This window comes from Pyrus communis, chromosome 6, assembly GCF_963583255.1.
Source record: "Pyrus communis chromosome 6, drPyrComm1.1, whole genome shotgun sequence".
Classification (NCBI taxonomy): Eukaryota; Viridiplantae; Streptophyta; class Magnoliopsida; order Rosales; family Rosaceae; genus Pyrus; species Pyrus communis.
Window position 1 is genome coordinate 19,522,159 of NC_084808.1, and position 18,396 is coordinate 19,540,554.

Consider the following 18,396-nt stretch of genomic DNA (forward strand, 5'->3'; position numbering starts at 1 on the left):
GACACTCAAAATTCAAAATTTGAACTTCCTCTTCTCCTCCTGTTCCTCCAACTGAACTGAAATCTCCAAATTTCAAACAAACACAACTCAAACAAACCTCAGAAAGTCAAAAATCTTCATCTGATCTGGTCCCAATCCCAAATGGCCGCCGCCAACTCTTCTGATTCCTCAATTCCCTCCACTCCTCCACTCTCCTCCGTACGCACGCGCCTCCTCTTTATCCTTACCATTTCTTTCTCTTTAATTTGTAATTTCATGTTTATAAATCTTTTTAAAATGTTTTCAACTTGGAATTTGGTTTTGTATGATTGCAGAGCAAGGAGAATGTGACCCCGATTGGCTCCAAGCTTGCGGTAAACTTTTTTATTTGTTGCTTTTTTTTTTCTTTTTTTTTTTTACATGTATTTTGTTTAGGGTTGTGAGAATTCGAATTAGAAAACCCCAGATTGTAATTTTGGATTTAAAACTGTTTTTAATTTGGTCCACAATGTTATGGTTGTTCATAGGAATTGAATGAATCGAGGTCTGAGCTACTTGGTAGAATTCAAGGGTTGAAGCAGGTGAAACAACTGCCACTACTTTCTCTCATCTGATCACATAATGGTGTTTGTGCCTAATTTGCTTGTTTACTGATTTGGGTAATTAGGATTTGCAAAGTTGGAGGTCGAAGTTAGACACTCAAGTGAAGGTCTACCACGATGTAAGTGTTTATATAATTTTTTTATACATTTGGAAAAGCATGCATTTGGATTCAGTTTATAGTTAATCTTGGTGGGATGATTTGTTCTTGCTAATGTATGTGTGGTTAATGTACGATTTGGGTGCCTGTTATTTGGAAAGTAAGATGATTTGGTTGGAGGGTTAGTTCAATTGAGTTCTTTCTTTGATCACTGAATCAAAATTTACCAAAAGTTCTTTTATATGCATTTGAATAATTAGCTTTTGGAATTCGTATGTTTATTATCTTAGTTGATGATGTTTATGTTGTGTGATTCAACTTTTGATCTGTTGAGAACACTTACGGGTTACATCAACAAACTATTTTCTTGTTCATATTCTCAAACCTCAAAACCACAACTGTTGGTGTTTCCCATTGACCTTTGATATCTATAAAACACATATTTCTGACAGATGGTGATTGAAATGGCCAGAAGTACGGAAATTGGGTTGTGCATCAAACTTGGATGCAAACACTAAATACAAATAAGTTTGTTGGATGTGTTTGTTTTGTTATATCGAATCTCTCTTCTGATTGGATCTGAGCTAAAACTTGTTTGCTCATAGTTGTATTGCTTTCTTTTTGCAAGTGTTAACCATGTTCAACTCTTGATCCAATTCTCTTCCTTAATGCAGGAGCTTTCAGAACTCAAGAAATCCCTCAACACTGAAGTGGATCAACTTCGATCTGTAAGTTGTGCTCCAGCGATCAATATTCGTCCAAATTTGATTTTGAAATGTGATCGTTTATTCTAACTTAAGTCTTTGAACTGAAACTAGGAATTTCAAGATCTGAGGACCACTCTTCAGCAGCAGCAAGAGGATGTTACAACTAGTCTTAGAAACTTGGGGGTATGTTTTCATACACTGCTTACGGGTGCATCTTTTGAGTAAAAAAGTTAGCATAAGAGCTGGATTAACGTCTTATTAATTTCTTCAGCTGCAGGATGTCTCAGGAGAGAAAAAAGAAGCCCAAGATACCGAAGAACCAAATGTTTCAACCAAGTTGGATGAGGCCAAAGAAGCTGAAAGCTAGATTGACTTCACTCCGGAGCATGCGTGGCATACGTTCGTTCCTAAGTAAATTGTGATTCTTCGTGAATCTGAAATTTGTTATGGTGGTTTAGAGAGAAGTTGCCACAACCTTCTTGTCTTGCGTAACGCACAACTCGTTTCTGAATCAAATTATGTAGTATTAACAATATCCTCAGCGTAAGCAGCTTTCTATCAGTTTTTTTCTCTCCTCTCATTTGTGCATCCCCGTTGTTAATATACATCCAACGTGGGATGATTTACTTTATTGTCCTGGCAACATGGTTGTGCTGGAGAACCGATCCAGAGGACGACATTGCTCGTGTTATTGTGAGTGATGCTGTCACTGAGATTGCGCTATCCGCAAGATGCGTGCTTAACATCGGATTATCTGGTGCTGCGGCAGCATATGTATAACATCGGATTGTCTGGTGCCGCGGCAGCATATATGATTGCACTATACATGTATACCATGTGCTGGTTTTCCTACCGTCTCATGGTTTTTGGAGTTGGCAATGCGTGAAGAGAGCCTCGTATCTTTTAGGCGCTAATGCAAAGCTTCTTTCATTTTCCGATGTGAAATCTCTCAACATGCATCTGGAAAAACTTAATTATATTTATACCAACAATCATGAGTCAACTTAATTATATTTATACCAACAATCATGAGTGATGAGACGTAATAAGTGTTGTAGGAACATCTATCATCTTGTCAAGATACCTGTGGTCTGGGGCCTTTGGCTGTCCGGTCTGGGTCGATAAGGCCATCTCTAACTGAGGGCTGGCTAGAGGGCTCGTTTAGCCCTCTGGTCCTCCAAGAAATTAATATTTTAATGAACAGTACATGGTCATATTTGCCTCCGTCTCCAACCGAGGGTCATATGGTCAAACATAATTTATTATTTAAAAACTACAACTTAAATTCAAATCCAACAGCTAAGTGACGTCAGTTAGCCGTTGGTAGCTAACATCATGCTGACGTTAGTTAGCTGTTGGATTTGAATTTTTCTTTTGCTATAAATATGGTGGATATTGGGTTATAATTCACACAACTTTCAATTCAATCTTTTTCAATTCAAGTTTGCAATGAATTCCAACTTTGGATCCTCTTCGGATTCCAACTAGGGGTCCTCATCCAATTCCAAATTGGAAGAAAATTGGACGCAAATGAGACGAGAAGATGAGGAGTCTGATGAAGAAGTTCAAGTAAGGCGCAACAAACAAAACAGAGCAGTAGCCATGGTGTGTCAACCAACTGAGGAACAACCTCAATAGGGTGGCTCTATTGCTGGCCGCTCTTACAAACCACAAAACAGAGCGATGCCACATGCTAATTTGATGAACAACTACTTCAACCCCAACTCGGTGTACACAGAAGAGGATTGCAGACGTCGTTTTTGAATGAGGCGTCATGTCTTCGAGCGTTTACTTCGTGATGTCTTGCAGGTCAATCCATACTTTCGACAAAAGCGGGACAGAGCAGGCCGCCCTAGTTTCTCACCTCATCAGAAGGTTACTGTTGCACTCCGAATGATGGCTTATGGCTTCCCAGCTAATTCGATGGATGAAACTCATGGTATGTCTGAGTCTACATGCTTTGATACTCTTGAACAATTTTGTGACATAATCGTTCAGGTTTACAAAGACGAGTACCTCCGTGAGCCAAATCAAGAAGATCTGAATCGGCTCATTTGCAAAGCTGAAGACCATGGGTTTCCGGGCATGATAGGGTCATTAGACTGCATGCATTGGGATTGGAAGAATTGTCCCATCGGATGGTAAGAAGGCTTTAGCAGAAGGTCGAGAAAGTCAATTGTTGTGTTAGAGGCGATTGCCTCATATGACACATGGATCTGGCATGCTTTCTTTAGAGTCCCTGGATCCCAAAATGACGTTACAGTTCTTGGGCATTCACCCCTCTTCAATAACTTGACGGAAGGTAAAGCACCTCAACTTGACTATTACAACAACAACCGTCAATACAATATGGGATATTACTTGGCAGATGACATCTACCCAAAGTGGGTGATACTTGTCCAAGCAACTTCAAACCCTATGAATGACGCAGAAAAGTTGTTTACCTTACACCAAGAGGCATACCGGAAAGATGTTGAGAGAGCTTTCGATATTCTACAAGCATGGTGGAAAATCATTAGAGAACCGGTAAGAGGGTGGAGTCGAGAAAATTTGGACTCCATCATGATGTCTTGCATCACTATGATAATGGAGGATGAGCGAGATGGATATATTGATGGAGAGTCCGATGACGACCAAGAAGATCCAAATAGGTCAAGAAGGGCTCGTGCAAAAATATATGATGGGACTAATTTGCCTTTCAATCTAAGAACTAGTATTATCTCTATAAATGAGTACATGAGGAGCTATAAAATGATACGTTCTCGTGCCACAAACAAGTACCTACAATAAGATCTTGTTGCACATATTTGGGTCAAAAGAAGTATGGAGTAGGCGTTTAAGTTTTATGTTGTTAAATGTTTTTAAAAATATTGTTTAAGTTTTATGTTGTTAAATGTTTTTTTATGTTGTATAATTTGTATGTTGGTTAATGTTATTTAATGTTGTTTCATGTTACTTAATTTAATTTAATGTTGTATAATGGCTTAGAAGTTATAGAAAAAAAATATAATTTAAAAAAAATATGAAACAAATTTTGTGAAATAGAAGTTATAGGAAAATTTTTGTAAATAAAAAATAATAATAAAATTGTAAAAAAGAAAAAAAAAAAATCAAATGCAAAGGCTAGCTGACATCAGCTAATCGTTGCATTTGAATTTTAGCTTAAGGATTGACAGGAATAATGATTTTTCTGGCCAGCCCTCCAGCCCTTAAGCCCTTTCAGATTCCGTGGGGCCCTCTCAGATTTCACGAGTCCTCTGACCCAACCCTTGGTTGAAGACGGTTTTCAGGCTATTTTTGACCCTCAGGACTTTTCGGTTGGAGATGGCCTAAAGTGGTTGAAGGTGGTGGCAACTCTTAATGTGACTAACAAATTTCGTACTCTAAGTAAGTAATCATTTGAATTGGCATCTATCCAAAAAATAATGGGTGCTGCTATTCACACATCAATTTTTACCTTTTATATATCCCTCTCAATTTTCGATCATCAGATCGTATATTGAAGAAGATCAATAAACAAAAATTAATAAAAATGTGTAAGAAGTAAAATGAAGTGTGTGAATTACATTACCCAAAATAAAAGTGTTATAATCGGTGACATGCAAATGTCTTCCGTCATCATTAATGCATGGAGAGAGTCTTGTCGTAATGATATGATCAGCCTCATTGATCAGCAAACTACATTTTCCAAGGATTTAGGTGCCCTTAATGAATCGAATTTGGGGTTTGTTGCGATGTTTATGATCCAAATAATTAAAGAGTTCTGGTCTGCAGGGGTAATTTTTGCAAGGTGGATTTTGAGTTGTATTATTACTGCACATTTAAATCTTCATTTATTTAAAGGGTATAGTCAATCCTAGATTTTAAAGGATTTTAAAAATGATAAATTTTATAGGATTTAAAAGGATTAAAAATTCCTACAAAATTCATATGGATTTTAAAGAATTTGAATGGATTGTGGTGGAAGGATTTTGAAATTCCACAAAATCCACAATTTATTGAAATCCTCCAAAATCTTAATTTTTTAAATACACATAAATTTGAATGGATTTTAAAATCCTTTAAAATCTTTTAATTGACTACATCTAGATTTGAATGGGTTCTAAAATCCTTTAAAATCTTTTAATTGACTACACTAGGATTTTAAAGTATTTTAAAATCCTTTCAAGTCCGAGTTTGACTACACCCCCCTTAGTACACGTCATATATCATAATACAACAGAATTTTTGCATATTTTATCATCTTTAATTGCAGTTTTTAATTATTCTTTACTTTTGACCAAAAAAAAATCCTTTACTTCATTTTTGTTTATTTCAATTTATAATTATAGTGTTTTTTAATACTTATACATATATTCTCTACCTCTTTATAGACTTAATCATAAGTTAAAGCAAGATTAGACTTTTTTAATTACTCTTGTTTAGGAATTGGATCCCATTCGGATCCACTTTGTGGGGATCCTAGGAATCCCCACACCTTAACTATTCATCATGTATCGTACGGTTAGAAAATCTCTATATCAAATAAACACAAATAGTATCTGATAAAAACAAAGTGGATCCAGAGTGAAAAGTAGAAAATCTCTATATCAATTTAATTATTTATTTCTTGTTTTATTTATTGACAGACATAGTTAATTATAAAATTTAAATGGTAATTTCACGCCCTAAATAATTAAACGTACCAATAGATGATATTAGAGTTGAGGAAAACTTCAAGTTCAAAAAAGAACTGGATACGCTAGGGGGATCGTATTGTACCACCCTTTTAACATATGAAAAATAAAGTTTACCAATACAAGTAAGTTACATATCAATATAAGAGATGACATTATGCGATCTATTAAAATATCATCTCCTTAATATTTTCCGTGTTAATTTATTAACATTCAAAGATGACTTCATGTTATACTACAACAGCATGAGTTTGGTTGGTTTCCAGGGATAATGAAAATGGAGCAGCTTTTTCTATTTCTGTGTCAATTTGTTTTATCTGTAATTGACTGAAACGAATTGTCCATGTCCTCTGCTAGGTTAAGTGCCCATCAAGCAAGCTCAACTTTAATATATGAAGTGGGAAAGTTTCTATTTATTACTTTCGGGCTTCTGTGTATCCAAACCTGTTGTATGTATACTGCCTCTTTGTACTCCAAAGGTCAAACTAATCTACTTTTTATTATTTTTATTTATTTATTATATTTGTTTCATGAGGGTTTTGGTTGTTTGAGAGAGAAAGGCCTGAACTTGAATTCAATGTCCTTGGGAAGCAACGGATTTATCATTGAGAATTTGAGACCTCTCACAAATGTGACTTGTGATCCACAAGGCCTCTAGTTTGGGTTAAGATGTTGTTTGGAATAAGTTACATCATAATCCAATTCGATCTAATTAAACTTTTAAGCGTAACTGTCACATCGTCACGTGATGTTATCAGTTCACAATCAACCATGTCAATCCATTATAATGAATGGAAGTGACTGTCACATTATTCTTGTTATAATGTGGTATAAATATGTGGTCTCTCTACCATTACTCTTATTACAATGGATGACCATCACACCTAAAATCTCATTAAATTGCATGTCACTTGTTTTTTTTAATATACAATGATATATTGCAGTAGTAGTTCGGTTAAGTCACACAGTAAAGCAACAATAATAACTTAGTACTCACTCACAATCAAATCTAAAATTTCTCACATACAAGTGGAGAAAAATATCACTAGATCGTAACATTATTGACAATTGTTTGATATTGTTTTAGTTTTTGAGATCAGTATGATTAACACACCTTAATTACTACTTCCCTCATAAATCATCAAAGGATCATTAATTGTAGTCAAATATTACATCATTTTTTTGGTTGAAAAAGAGCAGGAACTTTGATAGCTGCGCACTCGCTCTCCTCCGCATACTTGTGTTTTATATTACACTCCCATCTCTCCTCTCACTCACATTCACCCCTCCTCTGGTATTTGCTTTCTCTCTCTCTCTCTCTCTCTCTCTCTCTCTCATGGCTTCTCAACAAGAACCTCTCAAATATCAGGTACACAAACAAGACACATTGTTCTTCTTTCTCTAACTAAGTTGCTACTGTTCTACTTCATAATTTTTTACACCATTTTCTCTGTTTTTTCTTCAGACATGGATCTTGAGAGTTCCCATGCACTGTGAAGGTTGCAAGAGGAAGGTCAAAAAAGTTTTACAAAGAACTGATGGTACAAAATTAATTACCTTTTTTTTTTTTTGTGGTAAAATACATATTAGTCGCTGTGTTTCTCCTCGACTTTAACTTTGATCACTGTATTTTAATTTTTTTTTTCAATTTAGTCACTGTATTTTTACTAAAATTTTTATTGCAGGTGTTTACACCACAGCTATTGACTCACAGCAAAACAAAGTAACTGTCACTGGAAACGTCGGCATTCAGACCCTCATCAAGAAGCTGGCCAGAAAAGCAGGCAAGCAAGCAGATGAATGGCCGGAAAAGCTCACCGGAAAAGAGAACAAGTCGGAGAAATGCAAGAACAAGGAGAAACAGAAAGTCCCAAACCAACAAAGTGTAGAGAAAGTTGAAGTCCACAAGCTTACCACTGCTCAAAACAGAGCAACTACTACTACTGAAACCGACCCAAGTAAGTTTCCCGGCGAAACTTCGGGGAATAAGGCCACCGGAGGCGGCGGGTCTCCGGCCGTGGAGGTTCAGATCAGTGAAAGTGAGAAGAGTGTGAGCAGCAAAAAGAATAAGGGGAAAGGCCCAAAAGATGATGAGAGTGGTTCAGCAGGCTCTAGTGCACCAGCATGCATAGGATCTCAACCAGTGGATCCAGTTGATCTCTTCCGTACACGCCAGATGGCATATATGTACCCGCTGGCTCCTTATCATTGTTATGTTCCATCGTCACCGTACACGCGTGCACCAACTGGTCATCAAGAGGCTGATGGGATGAAGGCAACACATCTGGAGAGTTTGCAGGTTTTCAGTGATGAAAACCCTAATGCATGTTTTATCATGTGAGGTTTGAGTTGCCAAAAATCAAGATCTAACGGCTAAAACATACCACAACGTAGTAGAATTTTCAATTGTAGTGAGGAGGAAATAAGAGAATATTAGAGTGGAGAACAAGTAGGGGACGTTTGGAATTCCATTAACATGACTAATGTTGTTTGTGAACAAAGAATCGTTTATGCTTAATTGTTTAGACATGCTTCTGTAAGGACTAAAAATGCATTCAAATAATCAAAAGCGCTTTTGATAACAGTTAAAAAGTGTTTTTGAGTTATAAGAATGTGATTTTCAATAACAGTTAAAAAGTGTTTTTGAGTTATAAGAATGTGATTTTCAAGAAACGCTCAAATTTTTTCTAGGAAGCACGAGAACTTTTCATAGAAACTTTAGCTTTGCTCAATTCGAATAAAAGCGTTTATATTGAAAGCGTTTATGTTGAAAGTGATCATGAACATAAGTGCTTCTTACAAAAGCATTCTCAAATTTGCTCATAGGGTTCCTTGTGAAGTTGGGAAATAATAGAATCCAATCACTATATTGATTCCCATCTGAAACTGCAATTGACATTCTTAAGAAAAAGCTCAGGTCAAAAAAAGAGCAACCCATCTTTATTCCTCAGTAGCTGCCAGAAAATGTTCTTTTCTCTTTTTTTTGGTTGAATGCCAGAAAAATATTCTTTAATTATCAGCAAAAAAATAACAAAAACAGCGATCCCAAGGCAACAAGGCTTTCTGCTTTCTTATAATCTTGTAAAAATTGCCAAAATTGCAAAAAAAAATATATATATATAATTTATTTGCCCTTCTTGAACAAGCCTCTTAAAGGATAATAAAGATATGTAATTTGCAGACGAATGCAATGAAGCAGTCTTTTGCCAAGCAAAACTTGATAAACTATAAACATTATTATAGAGCAGGAGCAAAGTATATCTCTGACATCCAACTATATACAATTTGGAACCTAAAACTATACTGCCAAAAATATTAAACATTCTATTACACCACAAAAAATAATCTTACACGCAAGTTGACGCCCTTGTCGTGCGCTGATTTGTACCGAGAATAATCACCATTACTGTTACATCGTCGTGATACTTCCTCCGCCTTCCTGCTGGAATGTTCATGAGTTCTTCCATACTGAAACCTGCAACGAAAGTATTAAGGACCGGGCAATCAAAAACTATGCAAAAAGACAAGTTATTCTGTCAGATAAAATAAAATGTAACCAACCCTGTTGTGGGATTTCCTATTTGAAGACTTCAGAATACCATACTTTAGAGAAAAATGTGTATGCATGCCTTAGGGTGTGGTGTGGTGGGCGGAATGTATATATTGATATCATCCAAGTTAAACTTGGTCTTGAAATGTTTCAATTTCGGGATCAAAACTGGAGTTTTGTTCACCCATCACCAAAAAGTATTTTCTATTTACAATTAAGAGGAGAACATTATAGGAGAAGTTAACAAACGACAACAAATCAAACTGAAACTACTTATTTTAAACTGAAAGATCTGTTATCTTTCAACAAATGCAAGATGCCGTATGGTAATAATACCGCATAGGCCATAGAAGCAGGGCCTACGAAGCAGAGAAACGAAAGGGAGAGAACTAAGAGCACACAACATGGAGGGTGAGCGTAGCCTTCTCCAATAACAAATCAATTGCTTTTCTATCTTGGTTAATCCGATCAAGGGTTAGTTATACATGCTTCTGTGTTTAATAAAGGTAGCCGAAATGAAACAAAGCAAACTTGTAGGGGATATGGATGGAATGACAACAAAATCTCCACATGATATAAAAAATGTCTACCTGCAGAATTGGCTGCTCTTACTACAAGCTGCTCAAGCAGAAACTTAGCTGGATCGCCGGAGGGGTTGCTCAAGATATAGGAGTGGACAAGCTTTACTGCCTCGTCATTGGTAAAAAAGTCAAACAAGCCATCACTACCAAGTACTACAAAGCAATCAGATATTGATATTCTATGCACATTCAACGATGGTTGAGTGGAAACATATGGTGGGCTTATAAGGTTACGAACTTGAAGAATTCCCATCAATGCATCATTCAGGTTTTTCTGCACAAAAGTGAAAAGAAAAGAGATTCAGTAAAATCTACTAATGGAAAATATATTGATTATGAAGAAGGGGCATAAGATATAAACACACCAGATAATGTCAGTTTATCTAAAAAAAAAACTTCTTTTTAACCGACTTGGTGTTGGTACATAATTGTTAAACAATAAGAGTGACCACCTTTTTCAAGTAACCAACTCCAAAAGCTCGAGTGACCTTCAATTTCCCTTTTACTTTTCCAGCCACGACGGTCATGGGATCGTCAGGATGTTCACACAAAACTCGCATTCTTTCACTTTCGTCATCAACTGTATGACTATCAGTGAGCTGGATAGCTTTTAACCTCTCACTCCGACTCATTAAATAACCATCACTATATGTTGCCAATACAGCTCGGCTGTCACCTAAATTTAGTGTGTACAAATCCTTCCCATGTAGAAGCACAACTAAAACACAAGACCCAACAGAAACTAAATCTGGGCGATCCACCATTTCCTGGTCAACCATGTACAGAAAATCATTCTCAGCCTGACTAAGAGCTTGTTGGAGACTATCAAGCACCCTGTGCCTAAATGAATCAGTTGATGTTTTTACTTTAGCACATGGAGCATTCTCAGAGATATGGTCAACACTTGAATCCTTTTGTGTATAAATTCTGGATGAAAATCTTTCTTTGCTGATAGTATTTCTACCATCTCCTATACATGGAAGGGACCCATCTATATCTAGACCATTAGAAGTTTTGATGGATTCCTGACTTGATTCCCAGTCTAATGAATTAAAGTGAAATACGATGGTTTCATACAGAGTCCCAGCCAGAAAATCAGCTGCGTCTCTTCCATTGAAACCATCATAAATTGCACAAAAGAGCCACTCATTTTCTTCAGAACAAACAGCTTGAACCCTGTCTTCACCAGCAGCTCCACCTGCCACTTGCACTTCCATACCATTAAGAAAACCTTCATTTCTGGAAGGACTCGTGGTTTTCATTAAGTAAGAATCAGAATCAGGCGTAGACGGACTGCAACTTAAGTTTGACATACTACTCTGAAGAGAAGATGATAATATATCCAACCTCGACATAGCTGGTGAAGAGGGAACTCTACGAAATGAATTAGGAGAGTCCCAACTAGGAAGTATTTCTACCCCTATCAAACCATTGCAGATATTTGTGTTTGCCAGAGTGGCATTTGCTCCTATTGCAGCACCAGACAAGCAAGAGAAACTACTGTTCCTTCGGAGTTCAGGCAAGGTTTCATATTCATCGGAATCCTCACAAAAACTGCCTCTGTTGCTATTGCATTGATAGCCAAAGCTTACTTTTAGTTCTCCTTTAGTTTTAACCATAGTCTCTCCGCGCATGATCTACAGATGAAAACATACAAAGTACAAACATCTTGGTTATTCATTAACTCAAATGTTTGCAACGTGACAACTTGGAATTGATTTGGTTATCTTTATTGCACGAATACCATTTTTTTTTCAAATATGAACTTATAATTCATAACTGTACCGCTGTTTTTCAAAGTGTGTCATTATAGCGTTCAATGGTGAAACATTGGAACTATTGAAAATCAGTTGATATAACTACAAAATAAAACAGTAAAAACACAGCTTCTCAACTCCAAATTCTTTTATTTATGACAATGATGTAAAAAGTGTGCGCCTTTGATTGGATGTGTGAGAGAGCAAAACGCCAAAAGAGAAATTTTCCTAGCTATATGCCACAAGAATGCATACATCTCCAAGTTCAATGATCAATACTAATAATTCAAATGCTTATCCACAACAAGAAAACAGACACAGAGAAAAATAAATTGAGCTGATCAACTAAACATGAAGCTTATGGGGGCTAATAGCTTGTGGTCAAGAACACTACTCTGTCCCCTTACATAAACTTGACGATCAGAGAAAACAGAAGAAAACTTAAAAGTTAGAACCAGGGGCAGTGTGACCGGCCCGTTGCATTCAAGTTCGAATCCCCCCTCACCCCCATAGATTAGACTAGTTTAGAATAGAATATCGCCTTGTGAAAAAAGAAAAAAGAACTTAGAGCTTAAGGAAATTAGATAAGAAAATTACGATAATTCGAAAACAAATAGCAATCATAATATCATTCTATCCTCATTACTCCATCGAAAGATAAATAATTGGCAATAAATATACGGTTCCAAAAGTGATTCTTTGCATTTCAGACGCAATAAAAAGGGTGAAACAATAAGCAAATTCAATCAAATAAAAGGTTCAGAAACGTAGAGAATATGGGTCAAACACAACCCAATGAACATTAGTGAAATTGCAATACATTATCGAAGAAAAACACGAAGAAACGGAGCTGGGATTGAAAACCCACCTGGGTTTGTTGGTGTTCTTCAACAAAGAGGCCTCCAGAAGAGCAATGGAAGCAAACCCAGAATGCAGCTAGTGCTATACAACATATATATATATATATATAGGTGTATATATAAAAAGAGTGATGGAAGTGATAAAGGGTATGACTTTGGAAAGAAAAAGCAAAAAAGCAAACAAAGAGCAGATCTGAGAGAGAGAGAGAGAGAGAGAGAGAGAGAGAGGTGAGTGGAGTGGAGAATCTGTATCTGGGTGGTACATAAAACGGGGGAGGTGGAGATGGAGGTGGAGGGAGAAGAAAGGGAATGGGGAAAATGGATGGTGAGGAAGGGGTATATGTTGAAATGAGCGGAATTTGTTTGGCTGGCGTTCTGGCTTTTTGTCTATTCCTCCTCTTACCGGTAATGCCGTTTTCCAAGTTCCAATTCAACTCTATCATTATCAAAATATTTATCAGCCTTATTATATTATTCCTTTCTTAACCCTGAAAAAAAATAAAAAATCTTCATCTTCCAAATAAATAAAAACAAAAATTATCATATAAGTCATATAGTTAGCAACAATAATTCCATTAAGGAGGTATTGTGTGGGTGAATCGACACATAGTATTACTAATTCACTAAATTCATAATAATATTATCATCATCGGGTGATATTATTGTATTTTAATGTTGTATTATGTGACAAGTGATCTATGTGTGTTATGTCAATTAGTAATGTCATCGCATTAAATGTTGATATTATGTTCTGCCCACATTATGCGTTACAAGATAATCTTCGTACTAAAGTGTACTTTGAAACACTTGACAACAATATTTCCACTTGTGACATATTTACTTAATAGAAATGAAAAGTAAAAATTCGGAAAATTTAGTAATAAAGCGAGGAAAGAAAATCTAATTAAAACCAACTAATCCCTCTTCGTTAATTTGATACATGATTTTCATGTATTGGATTACGGGTTTGAAACGAAAAACTAAATATTTTTTTCTTCTATTTCTGTATATGTAGTAAACCCAAGAAAAAACTAATACTTTGATGATTTCAATACTCATATTTTAGAAAATAAACTCAAGAATCATAATAATTCCAATTCTCATTACCTGTACGTGAACAGTCGAGTAATGATACACTTACCATCAATTTGTACTATTCCTCTTATAGAGGTAGGGCCTAACAACATAAAGGTTCCATCTTTATTAGAGAGATAATATAAATGATGGTATAAATAGACGATAAGAATAACATTTTTGGAATATGTCAGTTGATAAGATAATCTACGATAAATTACAGGAAAAGAATAAAAACTTGAGTGAAGAAAAGCGAGCACATTACTCAAACCAACTTAATTAAAGCTCACATCTACATAAGTAACCTGTCATTGACCTATAAATTACAATGCTTTAGTTGGCCTAGCCCTAGGAACACATGGAAACTGCAAGTGAGGTATTTTGTAATTATAATTTTACGAATTAATAATTTAATTGGGCGGATGAAAATATTTTCTTATTTTTATATTTATTTTTTTAACAAATGATAAAATAAGCTACATTAAATATATTTGAACTACAAAAATATAATTCAAACACAAGTTGTAAAAAGATAAATACACTACTTTAACCAAATTGGTTAAGCCAAGTTGAAATATATAACTTGTGTCCTTGTTTTGCTCTTTGTTTTTTTTTTTTTTTTTTTTCCATATATAACAAATGTCAACGAAGGTCTCCATCACATGATCTATTTTGGCTGTGTTAATAGGTCATCAGATGTCATGGTAATGAAGGTTGGCCTTAAACCCTAACGAGAAGCCACATTTCAACCGAAAAGATATGAAGCCAAAGAAAATAAGAGCCAACAGAAACTTTTTCTAACCGTCACCTGTGTAAAGTTTAGTTGCCTAAAACAATGTGCTGTATTTTTTAAGCCCAAATTCGAATCTTCATCCTCATAAATCAGATGAATTCAACGTAATTGTCCTCTCGGTTATCAAAAGAAACTTTTTGACTGAAACAAAAGTGTAATCCAAATTTATGTACAATTCCAATAATTTTGTAGGAAAACTAATGAAAATAATTTGAAAATTGAGTTTTAACGATAAGGACAAAATAAAGGGTAACATGAATAGTACCAAAATTGACTTTTTAGTGTAAAAATATGATTTTTCGTTAAAATAAACAGTACTAGAGCTTTTCGTTAAAATTATCTAATTTTGTGGCAAATAGTGACTGGGTTCGACATTTTGTATGAAAATTTTCATGCAGTTTTAGATGTCGACCGTGGACCACACACGTATGGCATCTCCTGGTACACCCCGCAGGCATTGCGATTTCCGGCTGCCGGATGAAAGTTTCGAGTCTTAAACGGAACTTCAAACCAGGAAATCCGAATGAGGATGGTGTCGCCTTCGACTCATCCGTCCAAACGAGACAAACTGCACTCCTTGTCTATGCCTGTGGAGTGTTGATTTAGTTTCTCTATATATACTAATTAAGCGGCGACCGTTTAATTAAATACTGAATACATCTTGTACACAATACAAACAAATTACAACCAGTGATTCACTAATCGTAAAATCCTTTTAAAGCCCGAAAATTTTATAGTTTTACAAGAACATTCTATAATAAAAGTTATATAAATTGTCAATTTTTACACAATGATGCAGATCTTTGTATCAATGAGAGCAAAATATTACATCAAGAATTAGGACCCGAGTCACCCGATATTGTAAAAGACCTTTGTCGATCCTTTCTTTGTCCGTAGTTGAGTAACCTGAACAAGTAGTAAAAAAACCTCACTTGAATAAGAGTAGACCAACAGATTTTTCTTGAAGCACTCACTTCATCCTACTAATTTTGCGAAAAATTTGGGACATCAATCAGTTCATAAGAAAACTGAAGCAAATGGATCTTACCGTAATGCTCTTGATCTCTGATATATCAGAAACATGGGTACCGCCACACGGGCAGCCAAGGCTGTCCCCTAGCTTCACAATGCGAGGAGTGCTGTCCTGCAAGAGATCAGAGATGCAAAAAAGTAAATGCAGTTGCAGTTAGTACTCGACAATTTTCAGCACTAAAGTTTGACGGGTCCAATATGAGCATGTATTGAAAACAGGTCCAGTGTAAGGAATAACCTTTGCAATATAATCGGGAAGCCAATCACCACACAGCTTACATGCTTCTTCATATGGTAACAAGGCAGCAGAAACCTTACAAAAATATGGTAACGGATTAGATCTAATACCCCATACCAAGCATGCAACTTTAGATAAATCCTAAATATTGCAACTCACTTTTCCTCCTCTCGATATTAACGCATTAGCTTCTACCTCCAACTCCTTTCGCTTACTTTCTGTATCTTTTTGTGGAACTGTGCCCTTATATTCCACATATGGCCTGGAAATATTATAAATTTAGAAGTACTAATTCAGAAGGATATGCAAACAACAACATCGTGTCTCAAAGACCAAAAACTGTTCACATCTCAGAATACTGAGGCTGGCAATGAACTAATTTAAATTTGAGAAGAATTGGTGAAGATGTGTTGCTTCAATCTGAAGCATGTGTCATCGACTCATCGCTTATGCCACTGCTGGTTTTTTTGTATGGCTTATGTTTTGGGGTAAAAGCTTATCCGATATACAATAGTGGCCTCATGTGTCCTACAAGACAACTCCACTGGATCCTCAATCCAAAGGAACACTATTGACCTAATTGGCTCTAAGTAGCGCATTTATTTGGTGGCTTATATTGGGCCCCATAACCCTTTCCACTAGAAGCACATAACATACAGGAGACTTTATGGAGAAGGTTTGGAGGCCTACATAAGGCAGCTGCTGCCCAAGACAATTGGGTGGGGGGGGTCTCGGCTACGCTCAAATCATCGTGTTTACATGTGTGACTGTTATCAGGCCGTCTACATATGTCGATTGGAATTCACGCGTCAACAACATAAAAGTTCCTAGTGTTCATTCATGGGATGGTGAAAAGTTTTCACTTTAAAGCCCACGAAGACTGATCATTGTGCTGTTTTCCACAGATAGATTGACTCGTGGAAAGTTGAAGTACAAGTGAGTGATTACTACACTCAAAAGGAAGGATCATTGTGCTGTTATGTTGAAAAAAATCCTGGCAGCTCACATTAAACATATCTAAATTGAGAGTGATCGTGTCTTTTCTGTTTTGTTTATTTTAAGATAACTACAAAAAATTTCAATACAAATTGCATAACAAAGAAACTCAATTGCCAAGAAACGAGGATTGAGGAAAAAATTAGAAACAAGATTCTTGCCAACTAATCGTTTAGTTCCCTGATATTAACAGAAGATTTTGCAACAAGAAACATACCTACACTTTGTAATCTAGGCTTAGAGCAATAAAGCAGAAATAAATCATACCCATGAGGGAAATGGTAGCCTTTGGTTGGCTCTAAATCACCCAATCCCACATTTCTCATACATGTATCCAGCAAATGCCCAGCTGAGTGAAGCCTGCACATAAACAATTCCACAACATTCAAATTATAGAACACGAAACAGCAAGTAAGCAAACCATCTTCGGAATTTTTTGGCCGAAAATTGAACTTGGTTTTGGTTATACAATAAATGCTCAATCAAAGAACAAGTTGAGCAACTTAATTATAAATATAAACAATCAAATGATCCAATTTCTTCAAGTAGATGCGTACCTAGCATTAAGCCTGCGCCTAGACTCATCCACACACAACAGCACCTCTTTCCCTTTCTCGAATTTCGACTCCGATTCCTCACCGGAATTTTCAATGAAACCGTAGTGGTAAACCTAATAAAAAATCAAGTGAAACACCAATCATAGACATTAATTTTTTATTTTCTAATCAAATATTTGAAAATTATAGAGAGAGAGACCATATCAACAATTTGATTACTTACTATGCCGTCTCTGGACCGCACATCTTCTACTACGAATTTGACGCCGGAATCGGAAACGGCGATGAAGCCGGTGTCGGCAGGTTGCCCGCCACCTTGGGGATAGAAGATCGTCCGGTCCAATACCAAGGCGGTTCGTCCATCTTCCCCCTTTCAAACAACAAAGCACACGGTAAAATCCAATTAGGGATTGCATTAATTTTCTGGCAGTATTTTCTCGGGAAACAAACAGAATAGAAAGGAAAGGAACAAAGAGTGTGAAGTGAAAAGCAACTGACTTTAGATACGGATAGCAACGTGGCGGTGGATTGGAGCTTCCACATGTCGTCGAAGTAATCAAGCTTCGTGGAGCCCGAGCTGCTCGAATCCATGGCTGCCGGCGAATGCCGATTTGAACACTGAGCCGCCGCGGCGTTCGGAACTCGTAAGCAGTTAGGTGGCGCTGGCGGCTCTAGTAGTCCACGGCGTAAAATACCATGCCCTGTGTCGAATTTTGAAATTTTTACCTTTTTTGAAACTTTGACCTTTTAGTTACGTTTACGTAACGCAATCTATTCCCATGAAGAAATTTCCGTGTTAATGAGACCTGTTATTTAATGCGCACGTGCTATAATAACAAAAGATGGTATGGTAAGACTGTCAATAAAACATTACTCACATCGCTACTTATTTTACT

The 18,396-nt window shown here is 36.3% G+C and overlaps 3 protein-coding genes across 3 annotated transcripts; 1 reads left to right on the forward strand and 2 right to left on the reverse strand.

Annotated features, from left to right (window-relative positions):
- On the forward strand, nucleotides 1-1,916 carry LOC137737730 (uncharacterized). The gene is made up of 7 exons (XM_068477280.1): nucleotides 1-198; nucleotides 315-353; nucleotides 507-560; nucleotides 647-700; nucleotides 1,354-1,407; nucleotides 1,498-1,569; nucleotides 1,658-1,916. The coding sequence occupies exons 1-7, from the start codon at nucleotides 142-144 to the stop codon at nucleotides 1,751-1,753; spliced, it is 426 nt and encodes a 141-aa protein (XP_068333381.1). The 5' UTR covers nucleotides 1-141; the 3' UTR covers nucleotides 1,754-1,916.
- A 7,297-nt stretch (nucleotides 1,917-9,213) lies between these two features.
- Nucleotides 9,214-13,147, reverse strand: LOC137738031 (probable protein phosphatase 2C 40). Its single transcript, XM_068477633.1, has 4 exons — nucleotides 12,819-13,147; nucleotides 10,646-11,830; nucleotides 10,203-10,467; nucleotides 9,214-9,537 (listed from the first exon to the last, which is right to left on the reverse strand). Exons 2-4 carry the CDS (start codon nucleotides 11,825-11,827, stop codon nucleotides 9,410-9,412), a joined length of 1,575 nt encoding a protein of 524 aa, XP_068333734.1. The 5' UTR covers nucleotides 11,828-11,830; nucleotides 12,819-13,147; the 3' UTR covers nucleotides 9,214-9,409.
- Nucleotides 13,148-15,371: 2,224 nt separating this feature from the next.
- LOC137737648 (uncharacterized) lies at nucleotides 15,372-18,218 on the reverse strand. Its single transcript, XM_068477190.1, has 8 exons — nucleotides 17,999-18,218; nucleotides 17,724-17,870; nucleotides 17,501-17,613; nucleotides 17,211-17,303; nucleotides 16,107-16,209; nucleotides 15,948-16,022; nucleotides 15,726-15,821; nucleotides 15,372-15,583 (listed from the first exon to the last, which is right to left on the reverse strand). The coding sequence occupies exons 1-8, from the start codon at nucleotides 18,089-18,091 to the stop codon at nucleotides 15,527-15,529; spliced, it is 777 nt and encodes a 258-aa protein (XP_068333291.1). The 5' UTR covers nucleotides 18,092-18,218; the 3' UTR covers nucleotides 15,372-15,526.
- Nucleotides 18,219-18,396: the final 178 nt, after the last annotated feature.